Raw genomic sequence first — 19306 nt, 5'->3', positions numbered from 1 at the left:
GGACCGGGACGTAGAGGAGAGGAATAACGAGAGAGAGGAATTATAAACATGATGGCCCTTGTGATTGGCCGTTCTGGGAGCCATAGTTGGCCTGAGAGGCTTTTTGCGGACTGGATGTGTTTGTGTCCTGGTTGTTGCTGTTATTAAGCTGACTGGACTCCTGTAGGGCTCGGCCTGCTGTCTCTATGGGCAGGGCCCAAGCTGCCACTGCGGCCAGTAAAGAGCAAGCGCAGTACACGGACAGTGTCAGGTAAACAGATGACCTCAACAGCACCTGAAAAAAAGGAAAACAATAACATGAAGACAGTTAAGTAATGGGTTGTGCCTCCTCTGATAAGTTGACATTAGTTTAGTTTAGTAATTATTTTCTAGAGTCGTGTACCTGTGCCACAAACGGGGTAAGCAGAGCACCAACTCTGGCAAAGCCACTGCTGGTTCCAATGCCAACAGCTCTTATTACAGTTGGGTAAACCTGCAAAGGGGAGAACATGATTACTGTTGATTATCTTCTCGGCATGAAGTTTCAATGTTGAAAGAACAGACTCTGTAAATCTGACTTCTTTTTCATGTGCCACTGAAGCAAATATTCTCCTACAAAGAGCCACAGCTATCAACATCTATCTTGAGATGTAGAACGCAAGGAGAGAAGATTTAATTGGCTGGTGTTTTCTGTAACACGTTGAGATAGTGGATCTACAACAGTGTACGTCTCACTGTGAGATTGAATACTGCCTGAACACTAGATTACCTCAGGTGTGTAGACGTATGCTGCCTGAACACTAGATTAACTCAGGTGTGTAGACGTATGCTGCCTGAACACTAGATTACCTCAGGTGTGTAGTAGACGTATGCTGCCTGAACACTAGATTACCTCAGGTGTGTAGACGTACGCTGCCTGCCATCCGCCCGTGATAAAAGCTCTCGCAATGAAGATGAAAACTGTCAGAGCCGTCCTGTGGTTGCAGAGAGCAGGAGAAACAATTATGCATGTACTACTACTCAGCTAATGTACAAAATAAACTCAACATCCTGTATTTCAACCATCTGTAGCAGCTTGAACTGAGAAAACGAGTAAGAATAGTTGCTTGAAATGGAGATATCCTATACATACGTGCATCTGTGCAGAATTAAAGTATGTACCATAACTAAGCACTAGGTAAACACGGTTCTTATAGGCTTAGTAGGAATTACTGGCTGATAAGACAGACTTAACCGAAACCTCAGCCACCACCTGGTTATTTGAATCAATACCTTTCCTGAATGACATACTTTGTAGATGTGTGATAATATCCCTTAGTCTACATGCCCTTTACATGCAATAGTAAACATAAATTGGGGTATCTTATGTGGGCAAATGTTTGTACTGACCTCCCAATGCAGGCGTAGAGGGGCAGGACACTCAGAGAGAATGCCACGAAACACATTATCATGCTTTTCTTTCGACCAATACGGTCCATCAGCCAGAGGGTTACCAACAGGCCTGCACAGATTGATTACTTTTAATTAAGAGGGTACTTCAAATCAGGTTTAGTTTAGTTATATATGTGTGTGTAATTGGGCATACCTGGAAATTCAGCCAGGGTCGTCAACAGGAGGTCCTTATAGTCATCTAATGTGAGGGAGGAGCACTCTAAACTGCAACTTGGTTCTACTTTGGCTCTGCCTGTGGTCACTAAAAACAACAAAATATAAATTAGTCGCGGCTCCAGGTGTCCATTGACCAAACATAGACTCTGCATGAGTTTAAAAAATAAGTAAATGTACAATCGCTTCCATATACAGATATAAACCTGATGTAATGGGTGTTTACAGAACACTACGGCTGATTGATTTAGGGAAAATATCTAATTGAGATTTTTCTGAAAGATTTTGCAATTGCGATTGCAATTTGATTTGCAATATCAAGTAATGACATTTTGAGCAACTTGGCATTCTATGTAAACACTTAAAAACTGCCAATCAATGTAATCAAATACAATAGCTTAAATTGCATATGTTCCATTTCCAGCTTCACTCTTGCTTTGTCTGGGACAGTGATTTCTGCGCTTATGTAGTTAATCTTGAATCTTGGATCATGGAACGAAGTATTACCCAGAAGCTCTTGTGTGGCTGTACTTATCTTCCATGTAGCCGAGGACTCTTGACTTTATTGTCTTGGTAAGGTCTATCGTCATTTTCACGCCATTTTCAGCCACGGTTGATGCTCTCAGGAGATGCAGGACTGGCTTCAGAAATGACACATACGCTTCACCAGAAAGGGCATCTGGAAACTCCTTGATAAGATGCAGGGCGTTGATGATTGATTCACTTGGGGACCAGGTGACGTGAATCCCTGTCTTTGGACAGAACCTGACACAAGGCCTTGCTCTGCTTCAACATCTTCCCAATCATCCTTTACCTCGAGCCCCATCTTGTTGGTCCCTGTAATCAATGAGTGCTCCGGCAGATCTTCTCCACGGTGTGGTCTTCTTTTTTCAACTGTGTGAGAAAGTCCCGTTACCCTATTTACTCTTGTGTCATCTTTCATAACATTGTCTGAAAGAGAGTGAGATAGGCCTAAACTTACCAATCACAAAATGCAGCCTGTGGCCAAACCCCTGTAACCTGATCCATTTATTTAGTTCCATAGCTTTGATAACGTTTGATACCTTATCAGTGGTGATGCACATCTGGTCCTCTTCCACAGATACCAGGTGAACAACCGAGCTCTAAGTACATGGGCAATATTCCCTCCCATGTGGCCAACAGGGGAGTATGACGTTTGCATGCAGCGACTCTTCAACTGGAAGTCATCATTTATAAAGTGTACGTGAGACTTAAGGTATGGCTCGGTTGTCCTGCTTGACCACAAATTGGCAAGAACAAACAGTATGTGCAAGAACAAAATGCATATCTTTCAGCGTTTGGAGGAGTTTGTTCAAATCCATCTTTCGTCATGTTGTTAAGACACCATGGGCCCTAATTTCATTTGATGGGCAATGCGACTGGCTAAAAAGCAAAGTTTGACGCGCATGACCAAAAGCTTATTTAATCAAAATAATTTAGCTAATTGCATAATTAAGCAAGATTCTAAACGCAAACATGATTGGCCCAGCACAAGTGAGCCCTACGTCTTCACCATGTAACTTTGTGAGCTTTTTTCATATAAAGTTACAATCGCAAACGACTCTGAAGTAGTTGTTGGTTTAACAGGCTGCGCTAGAGCATCACTACTTTCACCTGACTGGCTACACTCACAGGTATCAAGCTATCCTTCACTTTATTTTTGCCCCCCAGCTATTCTTAAGTTCACGGTGCCGATTGACTTTAATTCACTCCATTTGAAGTTATCCACGCCTTTGGTACAATTCACAAACCTTTGCACTTTTACAATAAATGACCACACCTGAAAGATGTATAACAAAGAGTGAACAAAATCCACTGACGCAATTTAGAGAAATCTTTGTTTAAAACACAAGCGTGACGTTTTGCGCCCTCTCTAGAAGGGAAAGCATAATGCATACACCATTGCACTTTTATAATACACTACAACACCTGAAAGAAGAACACTGAGGACATCTCTGCATGTCTGGCTGCATTTTTTTTAAACACCACCTTTACCACCTGTAAAACGCAGACATCAACCTGGCGGAGCAACAGTCTATTTTTGCCCTCTGCCTAGGTTATCATTGCTGAGAGTTGAAATTATTGTGCCTTACTACTTAGACTATCTAAGACAGTGGTTCCCAAACTTTTCTGGCTCACGGCACCTCTAAACATATCTCTCTCCATCCACGGCACCCCTATTTTTTATGTCATATTTGTACTTTAGGCCATTTGATTTAACCTTGTGATGTGTTGAATAGGCTATAACTGCTTTTATTAAAGGCATTACATTAAGAAGGTGAGGTTTATCTCAGTTTTGTTATATTCAAATTAACCACTCTCTTTACAGTTTTTCACTATTGTTAAGAAGTAAAAAGCGAAAATTCGGCACAATCTGCACAACCTTCGCGTCATGTATCAATCGCTCGCCCCAAGTGGGAAATACTTAAGACTCCCTTATCTGCATTAGACTCTGATTTTCCTTGTGAACACACTGATGTCAATTACACATCACGTTGTTGTCAAAACATTGTACACAAAGTTCTGTTGTTGCACACAATTTTCAAGTAAAATCTCAAAGCATCAACCTGCAAGACACAAATAGTCAAATCTCGAAACTTTCAGGTCTTTTGACCAATTTGCAGTGAGGACGGCACCATAAAAGTGTCTTGAGCCTCTGTTTTGTTTGGTAAACTATTGAAACGATCGACAACCAGAGAAAGAGAGGGGTAAGAGTGAGAGGAGGAGGAAGAGGAGGACAAGAAGGAGGAGGACTTGGAGGTTGAGGAGTAGGAGGACAGAGAGAAGGAAGAGGAGGACAAGGAGGAGGAAGAGAATGAGGACAAGGTGAAGAAGGAGGAGGAGGAGAAAGAAGAAGGAGAATGGTCATCTCTAATGAGATTTGGGCCGCTGTGGTAGACCATGTTTTCATGGTTTTTCATTAGAACCTTCAGGATGGAGAACAAGTACGAAATCTGTTTGCCTTGTACTGTAATCTGCATATCAATAGAATATAGTGTGCTCACAGTATTTGTATTTTGTAGGACTGAAAGAGAACCACACTGTGGAGGAAGAAAACAAACCCGTTATATTTTTTGAAAGCAAAGTAGCATTTTCCAGGAGATATAAAGGGTTTTGCATTTTTTTGTAAGTTGTTTTGGGATTTGTGTTTAGAGTTTTGAGAAAACGAGGCATGCTTTCAAAAAATGTGTGTATGCAATTGAGAAAAACTATAAGCATTTTGTATACAATTTTATGTCAATACAATCTAGTGTTTGGTTGAACAGGAGACTGAAATTGTAAATATGGTTTGTTAGAACAACGGTATTGCTGTTTTATGTTTGACTATGAAAAATGTAGGCCTACACTGATATATTTTACAAAAGGAGAAATGGCTCAATGAGTCATTGTCATTCATATGGTGTGTTTCGATGATTGTGTTTTCAATTTTGCACTTCTGTGTGCTGTAAATGCTTGGTAGTGTGCAGCAAATGCTTAGATGTGTGTACTAAATGAATGTATGTGTGTGTGAAAATATGGCTGTGTGTACCAAATGAAAACATGAGTTCCATTTTGTGAACAGTTAAGAGATTTGATAGCAAAGAGTCATCTTGCAAAGGGATTGTCAGGTTTAGCATTTTGTGTGTGAGGTTTTCAGTTTTCTGTGTGCAGTTTTGAGAAAGCCGTTATTGTTTTGAAAAACGGGTTTTAGCAATAGTGAAAAACTGTAATTCAACTAATGTAATAGAACTTTTGAATAAATAGTGAACAGAATATGAACAGACAACGTCTGTCCCTCTCACAACTATATCACAGCCAAAACGTATGGGTAATAATCGAGAAATTAGCTGGCAGTAACAAAACATAGCAGGATGGAACAAATCTTCAGACAACTTATCAACTTAGTGGGACACATGTGCCTGTCTCTGACTGCATAGTTTATTAGTGCAAGGAGGGATTGTTGACAGTGCAACACGGAGGTCCTGTTCAACTGACAGCCTTTGCCTCAGGTGTGGCACTGTCCACAATCCCTCCTCCCATTAACAAACTCTGCCGTCAAAGACGAGCACATGTGTCCCATTAAGTTTAGCATGGTTGTCCAGTTCTTTGCAAAATAAAGTTCTCTGTAAATTTGTCCTCATCCACATACTGTATCTCACGTTAACGATCATCTGGCAAAGGCCACTAACATCAGTGGACTCGTCTATTTTAAGCGCAAATGTCCCCCTTAGCCATAGTTTCTCACTCAGTACAGATTCCATGTTCTCCGACATATCATCAATGCGACGTTTGATCGTGTTATCAGAGAGGGGGATTTTTTTTCTGAAGTGTGTGCATTTTAGATTTGGCAAGCAACTCGGCAACTAAAAAACTAGTCTTTTGTGCCTTCTCAGACACACGCACGGTAGAAAGCGTTCGCTCTGTGTGGTATTCTGCGTTTTAAGTCTTTCAAAATATTCTAGTCTTTGTTGTGGTGTGTCGGGTGCTTGGTCTCCAGGTGCCTTGCCAACTTGCTAGGCACCATGGCTGCATTAGCCAACGTCTCCCTGCAGAACTCGCAACATACTGGAGGTACGGGTCGTTATAATGGCTCACTTTTCTATTTGCTAAATTCGATTCCGATGTTTGTTACTGTGGAGATGGATGCACTCTCTTTAAAAGTGTATCCATTGCGCCTACCTTCACTGCTGTCAATACGGAATAACAAACAAAGTCAACGAGAGAGCTGTTGTTGATGTTACGCCCTGAATCAACTGTAAACTGTAGCCTATTGTTGTTTGTGCTGCAAATACATTTTTTTATTTATATAATTACAATAAAATTAATTTTGAAATTGATATATATTAAATGATCAAGCCTTGGGCCATTCCACGGCACCCCTGAGCATGTGTCACGTCACCCCAGGGTGCCGCGGCACCCACTTTGAAAACCCCTGATCTAAGACATAGTGCTTAATTATAAATAAAAGTAGGATACTCTTGCCCAGGACCAGTTGTTAGTGAAGGTGAGTCTTTATTTCAACAATACTGTGTTCTGTGGACACACAGGAAGTGCGCAAGCACTTTGCTACAAAAGTCTATGAACCACCCAGTAAAACTCCATTTAGGGGATTAATGGCAATATGTATTTTGGGAGAACCTAATTACTTACAGCAGAGACCACAGCATACTAAACTTACCTCCACATATGTCACCTGCCTGGAAGAGCTCTGTCGTTAGTAGGACCAGACCATAATAAGCAAAAGCATTGGAGAACCTGCAGGAGGCACATCATAAAACGATCAGTCTTGAATGTTGATTTATTTTGGGATACAGTTTATGCACGGAGAAACACCATGGATGGAAAATACAATGATGTAGACCAGACAAACTTACCAGATAAGCCAAAGCAGTATAGTAGTCTTGCGGTACTCAGGAGTCAGGAGGTCCTTTATCTTACCACGTTCATCCTGAATGAGTTCAACATGAAAATCAAGCACACGCAATAAGAGCCTTAATACGCAATCATAATAATCCTGTATATAGCCATTCCTCCCTGTATATATTTCTTAGAATTCTCAAATTTCTTGGGCAAACTTACTTGGCCAATAAACGTGATTCTGATAACCGTTTTACTTTGTCAGCTGATTTCATCCATAATAATATTACAGTACCCTATCCCTACAGTAGCTTAACCTTACAGTACCTTAAACCCTACAGTCCCTAACCCTCCAGTACCCTAACCTTACAGTACCCTAACCCTCCAGTCCCCTAACCCTACACAAACCCTAACCTTACAGTACCCTATCCCTCCAGTACCCTAACCTTACAGTACCCTAACCCTACAGTACCCTAACCTTACAGTACCTTAAACCCTACAGTCCCTAACCCTACAGTACCCTAACCTTACAGTACCCTAACCCTACAGTACCCTAACCTTACAGTACCCTAACCTTACAGTACCTTAAACCCTACAGTCCCTAACCCTCCAGTACCTAACCCTCCAGTACCCTAACCTTACAGTACCCTATCCTTACAGTACCCTAACCCTACAGTACTCTAACCCTTAAGTACCCTAACCCTACAGTACCCTAACCTTACAGTACCCTAACCTTACAGTACCTTAAACCCTACAGTACCCTAACCCTACACAAACCCTAATCCCTACAGTATTCTAACCCTATAGTGCCCTAACCCTGCACCCCAGTGTCAAGGTGACCCTTACCTGTCTGTCCGCTATGAGTCTCCCCTTCGGCATCTCTGTGCCGTTGTTTGCTGCTATCCTCTTTAGAGTGGCCAGAGCCTTGTCACTGTTGCCAGCCAGTACATCATACCGGGCACTCTCAGGAAGCCACTGTGACACAGACAGGCATACTTTTACATGTTGTAAGGTTAAATGCCTTTTTTCCTCCGAGACAATAAACAGCAGACTGAATGAAGACTAAAAACTACTGGACAAAAACACAGGACAAAGCACATTTTGTCAAGGCATTCACATTTATGAAGCACTTACAGAATAAACTGTTGAGGTCTTGGCTCACAATTATCTATATGATAAGGTGAGCAGTCATAAAACAACACTGATAATGGGCTCTGATACTTACAAAACACAGTGCTGTAAATAACACAACAGGTGCTGTGGAGAAAGCCAGCAGCCAGCGCCACCCTAGGGTGGGCATCACAAACATGGCCAACAGCACCTCAATCACCGCACCCAGTGCCCAGAACACCTGCAAGCAGAGAGAGAGATGAGATCACTGGGTTTTTATAAGATGTATAAATGCCTCACAAGTTTTCCCACATACATACATATAGTATATTGTTTGATAAATCTTATGAATCAGACGTTAACATGGACACAATACTCTCCAACATGCTTAATTATTCATTCATTCATCTTTTAAACTCTTTAGAAATGGAGTGGGCTTGGACGGCACTGAATGTTTTGGATTAAGTGAAAAATATACTCTTAAAGATACATTCTGTTTTTTCATTGTCTCTCATAATATTGCCACTGCGTAAAGAGTATTCCTGCTAACAGAGTAGAAATGTGTGACATTGGTGAATAGTAATAGGTGGCCTAAAGCATTTGATGACAGAGGCAGTGGAAAAGGACAGAGGCTGTTGACTTGCAATACCTCGAGCAGCATTATAGAGATGCCTCGGGACTTGGATGGAAGGAATTCTGAGTATAGGGTTACCCTTGAAGAAAGAGAATATCCTAAATTGGTAACTGCAATTATATTTCATTATGATTAACTTCAGACTCTGTGTTTACAAGATGGATTATGATTCTATTTAAAGTTAGCCCTTCAAATATCATTTTAGTAGCTGGCGAGAAGGATAAAAAAGTATGTTGTATAGAATACCCATCAGTCATGTTGAAATAGGAAAACAAATGTCAAACTATGTTTATAAACCTAAAACAGACTGGAATAAAATTACAGATAGAATTTGAATTAAAAGAGTGTCAGAGTATGAGGCAGACTCACGACTGTGGAGCTCCACCTAAACCAAAGCCCACCAAGCCTCTCAGGATCAGAATCCAGCCGTACACTGGAGCGAAGGCGCTCAGTAAACCATAGTACAGCGTCCACACCATACACATTATCAGACCCTACAGCAACGACAGCAGAAACACAAGTACCTTTAAGAAAATCCAAACACATACACATACACTCAAACACAAAACACACAAATGAAAGCATAGACACACACATTCATTCACACACACACGCATGCACGATTTCACCCACACACACACGCACACGCACACACACGCATGCGCGCACACGCACACACACACGCGCACACGCACACGCACACGCACACGCACACACACATGCACACACACACAGACCCTGCATAGTTTTTTAGATTTTGAACATTCCCTTCACATAATACTGTTCCATTTACGTCAAACATAACCAGATGAGCTCACCACTCTCCTCCCGTACTTGTCAGAGATGTTCCCCCATAAGGTTGAGCTGAGCATCATTCCTATGAAGACAACCTAAAGAAATACAGCAAAAGGAAGATCCACCTATCACCACCTATTATTTTTTACAGTAGACACATCTGTCATCTGGGACATACAGTATTAGTAAGTTTAGGTTTATTCCGTTTATCTGGCATGCTCCTTGGAAAGGATACCCATAGCTTTAAGTTACACTTTGCTCTGTCAGTTAAAACTACAGGATCGAAATAATATTCAAACTCTGATCAGAGCCATAACTGGACTTGTAGTGAGTGAACGCAGCATTTAAGCTTCAGCCCGATTAAAAACAATGTGTATTTGGGCAGAGTGATACGTTTTAATCAGAATCCAAGACACACATTCTTTTTCCAGATAGAGCTAAATATAACCCTGTTTTTAAGTCACTGCGACAAACAGACAGTGTTATGATGTTCATAGGTTTCTGGGTCCCCTGATGCATGATACGGTGTCTCATTAACACCTATTCAAACACCTGGGATACATTTTAACAACAATAACAAAAATTATTTACATTCTCAATAACAACTACAGCAACTATTTTTATGAATATTAATAATATGTTAGATATATTAGTTCATATGATGTCAAACACTTATCCAAACAGCCTAATCCAAACCCTAGGTGTGTGTGTGTGTGTGTGTGTGTGTGTGTGTGTGTGTGTGTGTGTGTGTGTGTGTGTGTGTGTGTGTGTGTGTGTGTGTGTGTGTGTGTGTGTGTGTGTGTGTGTGTGTGGGCGGGGGGATCATTATAATAATAAACAACCACACGTTACTTACGGATGTAATGAAGGCCACCTCCCAGCTGGGCAGCCTCCACTCACAGTGGAGCTGAGGAGCCAGGATACTCAGGATCATCATTTCCATGGAGTCAGCCATCTGACCGCATCATAAAAACACATCTCAGAAAATGGACACATGTTCTCTTATAAGTGTATACAAATTGTGCCACATATGAGGTCACACATTTACCATCAGGTGTGAAAGAGTATGCTGTTCTTGGCAAATTCCTTGATGAAAACGCTAAAGTTCCTTGGTTCAAGTAAGCTTGTTCAGAGTAAGAGACTTGTGGAAGTAGGCTTAACGAAAGACTACGTTTATTCCGACGGGTAGCACAGTTAACCTCGGATAACAGGGTTGTGACTAGGGTGTGACATGGGTGTGTTAGGCAGGGGGGGGGGGGGGTATTTCTGGCTTGACCAAAGGCTATCTAAATGCTCGATATGCCTGGCTCCAAACATCACATAGACAAAGGCCAAGAATCACTTCTAATGGCTCAGGATAAAGGCCAGGAACCAAGCTGGTCTGGTGTTACTCAAACTGAGAGTGGGGGTCCATTTGAGATATGGTCTGGTGTGTGGAGTTATGGTCTGATATATGATATTCACCTAAATCTAACAGGTGTTACTGAATACATAGGACTCTGTTAACTGTTAACTGTTTACTGTGTGTGTGTGTGTGTGTGTGTGTGTGTGTGTGTCATGAAACTGGAGGCCATCAGAGAAGTGGCCCTGGCAAAGATACAACACCTCTTTGCCAATGTCCACATCCCACAAAATGTCCTACAAGACATGAACAATAAAACAGTCGAAGCTGTCAGGAGATGGCTGGGTCTGAACACTCACTCCACTCGGGATATACTCTTCCTTTCACACAGAGAGGGGGGGCTCGGTGTCCCTAATGTGGAGTGGACCTACACCACTACAAGGCTGACACACTTAATCAGGATGCTTAACAATGACGATGCTGCCGTTCGAGAGCTAGCCAGAGCCTCCCTCCTACTGGACCTCAGGAGGAGAAAGGTCCCCTTGGCAGATGTTGGCCAGGATAACTTCCTGGGCTTCAGGAGGAAAGGTAATGGCAAGCTGGACACCCAAGCTGCAGGCTATGGTGTTCGGTCAGACTGGCCGGACCTCAATGACCTGTGCAACAGAGCGGCAGTTCAACTGAGATGGGAGAAAGAAAAAGTACACCCTGCACCAGACGCATCTGATGCAGTTGTCACAGACCCGGCTGTTAATGTGGAGGCTACTGTCTACCACAATGGGACACAACAAACACTCAACAACAAAACTGCAAGAAAGTCCCTCCTGAACATTAAACAGGCAGAGGCAAAACAACATTGGACTGGACTGAGAATGCAGGGGAAGTTGGCATGCCTTGACTTTGCTGACCACTCCGTCTCACATACAGTTTACAGGAATGCTGCTGTAGGAGAGGACATCCTCTGCTTTACTGTGAAAGCCAGACTACAGGTGCTGCCAACCAAGTACAACCTGGCATTGTGGTACCCGCACAACCATCATCCACACTGCATAATGCACTCCAATCCCACCCAACACTTAGAATCCATTGCTCATATTGTCAATGGATGTAATAAATACAAAGGACTTTATACTGCACGCCACGACCGCATTGTCGACCTCATTGCTAGTACTGTAAAGGGAGTATTCCCCCCAAATGTGTCACTATACAAACACTCCCGTATAATACCGGATTGGTTTGGCAGCTCTGATGATGTGTTCTGCAACATCCCTAACACCCCTGATGTCTTTTTCTTGGACAAGGTTAAAAGGGAGGTAATAATCCTGGAAGTAGCCTGTGTCTATGACCTCTACATGGACATAGCCGTCCTTGACAAACTGACCAAATACCAGCCCATTGTTGCTAAAATAAGAGACCTAGGCTATACATGCAAGCTGGTAGTTTTGATATTTGGAAGTCTGGGGCATGTCCATAAGCTTTCGGTCAGTGGGCTACGACTGGCAGGACTTAGTAAGAGGCAATCCAAACAACTAGTCAAGTTCTGCTCTGTATCAGCTGTTATAGGTAGTCTTGCTGTTTGGCGTAGGAGATGTTTCTTGTACCCATGAATCACTAAGCTGTATTTAACCTCTGAGAAATGTTTGAATCCTTTCTGTAAAGAATATGATTGGTGGATTCAAATAAATAATTTAAATGTGTGTGTGTGTGTGTGTGTGTGTGTGTGTGTGTGTGTGTGTGTGTGTGTGTGTGTGTGTGTGTGTGTGTGTGTGTGTGTGTTGTGTGTGTATGTTGTGTGTGTGATGTGTGTTTGTGTATGTGTGTGTCTTACCCACGATATTCCAGTGAGCATAGAAAGCTTCCACTGAAACCTTCCAAACCCAATGGCCTCCACAGCTTCCTCCACAGTGAATGAGTCTGTGGGGACAGATTAAGATTTAAGGAAGTGTTTTGGGATTCATTGAAACTAAGTCTCTGAACTGAAAGCCCTTTATATCTCCTTGTAAGTTTATAGATGACATTTCCAACACAAGGGGGCAGGCCATCCTTACCAAGAAGTTAAAATAAATCAAAGTTTGTAAGGCAAATATCTCTCACAGTTATATGGTAATTCAACTGAAACAGACTTAACACGTCATACGTGGGTCAAACTAAACAACTATTTGAAACTATGTAGATACATCGACTTATTTCACTAATTTAAAAGAGCCCTTTTCCAGGTGGTGAAATCTCAATACATGCCATCAACTGAATTTGATTCTATTCTATTCTATGAATTTAATATCATTATTGGCAGAGCAGAGAATAAATCATCCACTTACCCATTTCAAAATATCTGACCAAACCAACCCAAGATTAAGGGCTAATGACTAGCAGCTGTGTGAAATGCCTGATCCCATTGTCCCAGTATCTCCTTAGTGGTAGCTGGATTTTACTCATTTTAATGCACATTTCAAATGCAGGTCTAAATATTCTTAATTTTAATACAATATAAACCTGATGTTTTGAAGCGCTGGTGTCTCGGAACCATTGAGACTGCCATCTGAGGAAGTGAAATGGCCAATTTGATTGTTGACATAGGGACCTCTTCATTTTAAAAGAACATTTGTAAAGGTAAATTATTGAGGCCTTGACGGCTCCCCTGCCAGTATCAGTCTACTATGACCAACCATATAATAAATTATGAAACAAAATTTGTTAAAAAAGGTAGGCCATGACTGTCAGATAAATACGGCTGCCACCTACTGGATATTACAAAAAATGTCACCCCCTGCTTTTGTAATGTTTAACCATCACTAACAAACTATTTTATGCACTTCACCTGGGTTGCAGATTTATCGGATCCCGGAAAAGTAGAATACTGTTTTTCTAAGTGTCAGAATCAACTTGTTCTTAGGATTTTTTAGGGTTAGGGTTAGGGTTAGAGTATAAGGCTAAAAAATAGGTCTCGGTACCCCTAAAGATGCCTGAAAGTATGTTACACTTCCTGTATGACATTATATGACGCGGATATTGTACTTTTCCGAGATCCGAATAATCTGCAACCCTTGACCTGGTCTGCACAGCCGGCATTTCCATCAGCAATCTAACCAGCATCAACCTCACCATCTCTGACCACCTGACTATCACCTTGGACATTGACACCCCCACCCCCCATGTTAAGCAGAATCACACCATAACATTCCGGAACATCAAGTCCATTAACCTCCCCTCACTCTACTCCACCTTGGCTACCACCGTCTCTGCCCCTATTCTTACTGTCTCCCCTACTGCCCTGGTCAACTACTATAATGATGCACTTTCCTCCTGTTTTGACATCGTCGCCCCAATAAAGTAAAAACTCACCTCTCTCACATGCTCCGGCCCCTGGTACACTGACCAACTTCACCACCTCAAACGGCATGGCCGTCAACTTGATTGTCTGGCCAAAAAAACTGGACTCACTGTTCACCTGGACGCCTTTAAACTCCATCATCCAATCTGGCTCCCACAACCCCAGAACCCTTTTCTCGACCCATCTCCAACCTCCCCTACCTGTTCAAAGTCCTTGAGAGAGCTGTTGGCTCACAACTCATGTCCCACTTCAATCTCCATAACCTCTACGAACCCTTCCAATCTGGCTTCCGTTCCAAACACAACACAAAAACTGCCCTACTGAAAGTCACAAATGACATACTCCTCCAGCACTCCCTTGGCATAACTGGCACTGCCCTCTCCTGGTTCACCTCATATCTCTCAGACCGACATCAATTCATTTCCATAAACAACTGCAAATCCTCCACCTCCCCAGTCACCCACGGTGTCCCCCAAGGTTCCATGCTCTGTCCCCTCCTCGTCATCATTCACATCCTTCCCCTTAGCCAAATCATCCGTCGCCACGGTTTCGACTTCCACAGCTACGCTGATGACACCCAACTCTACCTCTCTTCTAAGGCCATCAACTCAGTCACTCACTCCACTCTCACCACCTGTCTTGCTGATACAAAATCATGGATGTATGTAACCGAATTTTCTCAAACTCAACTGCAATTAATCTGAAAAACTCATAATCGGCCCTTAACATCTCACCCGCTCAGCCCAGACTTTTTCTCTCAACATTGACGGCTCCACCATCACCCCCTCCACCAAGGTCCGTAACCTTGGTATCATCTTAACTCCCACCGTCTCTTTCTTACCCAACGCCAAAACCGCCTTCTTCCACCTCAAGAACATTGCGCTCCTCTGGCCCTCCCTGTCCTTTGCCACCACCCAAACTCTAATTCATGCCTTCATTACCTCCAGACATGATTACTGCAATAGCATCCTGTATGGCTCTCTAAACACGGTCCTTAACAAACTACGAAATGTTCAGAACTCTGTCGCTCGTCTGCTCACCTCCACCCGCCGCTATGAACATATCACCCCGGTCCTCCGCAACCTCCACTGGCTCCCGGTCAAACACGGGATTAACTCCAAAATATTACTCACCACATACAAATCCGTAAACAACCTAGTCCCTCCCTACCTCTCTGACCTCCTCCCCCTCCATGCCCCTACCTGTTGCCTCAGGTCCGCCGGCGCAAACACTCTTGAGACCATCAGGAGTAGCCAGGGCCTGACAGGGCCTTCTCTCTGTTGCTGCACCCTCCCTCTGGAATGCCCTCCCTCCCCCATCCGTCAGGCTCCCAACATAGCACTATTTAAACACACCCTCAAAACTCACCTTTTCAACCTTGCCTTCACCTCCTAATCCCCTGCTCCCTCCACTCCACCATAAGACTCATATGTTCAGCTTTTCTTTTTAAAATGTTCTGTCTGTTTGTTTTGTTTGATCGTTTGTCTTAAATATTTTATTGTTGTCTTGTTTGGCACTACACATGTAAAGCGACTTTGAGAATTTAGAAAAGCGCTATAGAAAAATGAATTATTATTATTATTATTATTATTATTATTATTCTGTGTGCAGTCAGCTTGTGATTAGGTTGATTATCAGTAGCAGCAGACATTTTATGTTACCTGTGTGCTAACGACAGACCATACCTAAAGTTCAAAATTAATTCTTTACCTTCTTTGTCACATAGCCCTGAGATGAGCTCTCAAATAACGCTGCTGGGTGGTTTGGAGGTAGTTCTTGTTTTTGCTCACATTATTTTGACCTAATTGGTTGCTGCTTACCAATTGTCTCATTGTCTTGTCTCCTGGTCACAGGTTGTCGTCCATCCCCAAGTTCTACCTGCCCCAGGACTGTTGGCACACCTTGAACATAGAGCTCGTCATCTCCACAATATTCCTCTGTGGTGGAGGACAGCCTTCTTCTTCCATGCCTAAATAGCACACTGAAAACATACCATAGAAAACCTGTGACAACTGGATTCTTTTGGTTCTGAGAGCTTTCAGATCTTCTCACTGACACAAGCACAGATGTGCACACACACAAACACAAAACACACACACACAAAAATATATCCTATCTATCTATCTATCTATCTATCTATCTATCTATCTATCTATCTATCTATCTATCTATCTATCTATCTTTCTATCTATCTATCTGTATATCTATATAGTATATACTGTATACACACACACACACACACAAACAGACCATCACATTGTTCTATATCTCCAGTTTCCTCACACCTGTGGTAGTGTGTAATAATGTCACACAGTGAACACAGTGCCTCGCAGAAGTTGGTAGTGTTCTGCACTTCAGTGTTGTGTATGACACACTTTTATGCTGACAAAGCCTGACTTTAAATGTCATTAAAGGCTCTTAAGTTAAAATGTGCATGTAAATTTTACTTAACTAGAGTACAAACTCTCAAAAAAAATCATCCCTTAAGTGCTATAACAACTATTGAATCATAGAAAACATGTAGCATTAATGCTTAGGAATGCATGAAGTGGTGACTTGACTCCAACCCTTGTATCCACTATTAAAACAATGGCAGCCAGATAGTCTTTATGTATCTATCTGTCGTGGCAGCCTTCCTCACATTACCACCATCAGCCGCAAGAAAAACCACAAGAAAAATCTCTAGGCATGCTGTGACACGTTCCCCATTTTCAAGAAGAGGGTGGTCAACCACTGTTTTACCCATGTCACCAGAAGCAAAACATTATCAACGTACCTGTCTGTGTCTCTCCATCGCTGGTAGCCAATGTTTGAAGGGGTACCCCAGTCTGTCATTTCACTGCAGGCATGAGTGACCAGAAGTCCTAAAATAGTAGTATCAGTAAGAAGACTAGGGTAAGACTGATTTGGACGCAGCAACAGGTTAGACCAGTTTGTCATATGCTCTCCTTTTACAATAAGGAGGAAGTACGTAACACAGTTGGTAAGGAGAAGGAGGGTTCTCTAAACCTGACACACCTCTACCTGTATCCTGGTGATTATTTAAGTCTCTTGAGGGCGACACCCCTAAGACACACATAAGCGGGGATAGCTGTCGGTAGAGCACATGCTCATGCTGTGCATATATCAAATATAAAATGTAATATTTGGTGCCTTGAAAAAGTCCCTGTGTTGGTTTTCAAACTGCTTACAGGTCTAACAGGCTTATCACAGGCTGATGTGAAAAATTAAGTGATAGAAATGCTTGTTCTTTTGTACCAAAGCAAAAAGAACACTTCTGCAAAGCTGTGAAGCCTGTCATCATTTGGTTCATCAGGCTGCCTATTTTGCGTACAGCTGTTCATGCATCCTGCGTGTTTGCATCAAAGTGTCGATTCTAGTTTCAATTTCACTCATCCAAGGCAGAAGCCCCACTTTACCCGCACCATCCTCATGACATCTTATTTGTAATCACATTCAACGACATTATTTTAGGTATACTACATCTCTTGGAGGAGTCAGAACCGTTACTCGTTATTTGTTCATACCAGGTAAGATTTGTGGGTGGAGCGAACCTGCAGTTTCTTAAGAGTGTACATTCGAAATACAGCCCGTAGGAACATAAGGTTGTTATTCAAAGTGTGGAGGGAAGGTAGCCAACCATTGCGCGTTTCAGTGGGACTTTTTGGATAGAAAGTGTAAGTAGTGAAAGTCCATGTCAGGGATCATCCAACATTGATTAAACTTTAGACACGTAGGGGAGAGTGGGGTGAGATGTGCCAGTTTTTACTTAAAGTGACTTTAAAGCGAGGCCATGACAATAATGCTTCTAACTTGAATATGTACATATATTTCAGGATGTGGTGCATCTTTGGGGACAATCACTTTGGATCTGAAATATAGTATTTAAGAAATATAGCTTTCTGAAAAAAAGTGGTCTCGTGGCACAGCTTGCCCCCGGTGCGGGGTAAGTTGTGCCATTAAAGAGAATACATTGGGGTAAATTGTGCCATTGATTATTGAAGTAAAACAGTATATTTGCATCTCAGAAACTGTGTTGCTATATAAAAGCTAGACAAATTCAATGCAAAATTACTCATTTAAGGTTTATTTAAAGTTATTTTTCAACAACAAAAGCTGATTTTCTACAAGCCTATTGCGCCACATGAGCACATCAAATGTACGGTACATTTTCTTAAACAAGGCCTCGAGCTTCCTGAACACATCAGAACAAAGTTGAGTTGAGTCAATTCTATTTAAAGGTAATTTACATGAACACATGTTCAGAACAAAATTAAATTCAAATGAAGACCAAATTTAATGGAATTCTCTATACAGATCACTGGCACAATTTACCCCAGGCCCTTTGGCACAAATCACCCCAATCCCACCTTTTTGGAAAAAATGCATCATCCAACTGCTTTGAGCTAAAATCATACTAGCTATATAGACTCATAGTGTAGCTAACCAAAGCACTAAAACATGTGTGAAATGTTTTTAAACTTGTCTAAACCCGTTTAGACCCTGTAGAGTTAGGTAGTTCTAACAGAGAAACAAGTATGCAGAGAGGTTTCCAGCGTGTACACTTGAAGCTTGACTTTATTCAACTAACCTTTTACAACCTCCCAAGCCTAACCACCAGGGGGCTACATAATATCCTGTGTCATATAAATCCATTAACACTACAGACACAACAATCAAAAATCCGTGATCATAGAAATTTTACTTTGGAAGGCAAAAAACTGTTTTTTGAACTTAAATGTGCTTAAAAGGCTCTCTTCTTTGCAGGATGAGTTAAATGGCTGACTCTTCAAAAATGTGTGGTCACTTGACCAATTTTTAGATGCGTCCGGCATCTCTATAAGAGGGTATGTCCGTCCGTCGGTCGGTCTGTCGGTCTGTCGGTCGGTCGGTCGGTCTGAAACGCCTGAGTGAAACGCATTCTTTCAATTGTAATTCCCTCCTGTGTCCACAAGGTGGCAGAGTTGAGTTGACGCATCTTGTTGTCCGCTCGGACTTGTTTCTATGGTTCCCTAGAAATAAGGGGTGGCACAACGGTATTTGTTTTAGCCAACAATCAAATGATAACACATTACAGTTACAACTAAATATAATCACTTGAGTCCAAGTTTGTTCATTGCTACTTTATTGCTCCCAGGCAACGGACACTGTA

The 19306-nt window shown here is 42.1% G+C and overlaps 1 protein-coding gene across 1 annotated transcript; it reads right to left on the bottom strand.

Annotated features, from left to right (window-relative positions):
- Window positions 1-40: 40 nt before the first annotated feature.
- svopb (SV2 related protein b) lies at window positions 41-16989 on the bottom strand (the record flags this gene model as incomplete). The annotated part of the gene is made up of 16 exons (XM_080847510.1): window positions 41-274; window positions 383-472; window positions 872-953; window positions 1369-1480; window positions 1565-1672; window positions 6764-6840; window positions 6960-7033; window positions 7789-7917; window positions 8168-8293; window positions 8702-8765; window positions 9056-9180; window positions 9505-9576; window positions 10338-10436; window positions 12652-12737; window positions 15975-16135; window positions 16931-16989. The coding sequence occupies 16 exons, from the start codon at window positions 16987-16989 to the stop codon at window positions 41-43; spliced, it is 1698 nt and encodes a 565-aa protein (XP_080703636.1).
- Window positions 16990-19306: the final 2317 nt, after the last annotated feature.

This window comes from Sprattus sprattus (genome assembly GCF_963457725.1).
Source record: "Sprattus sprattus genome assembly, chromosome: 11".
NCBI lineage: Eukaryota > Metazoa > Chordata > Actinopteri > Clupeiformes > Clupeidae > Sprattus > Sprattus sprattus.
The sequence above is the reverse complement of the archived record's forward strand: the minus strand, read 5'-3'. Positions and strand labels throughout refer to the sequence as shown.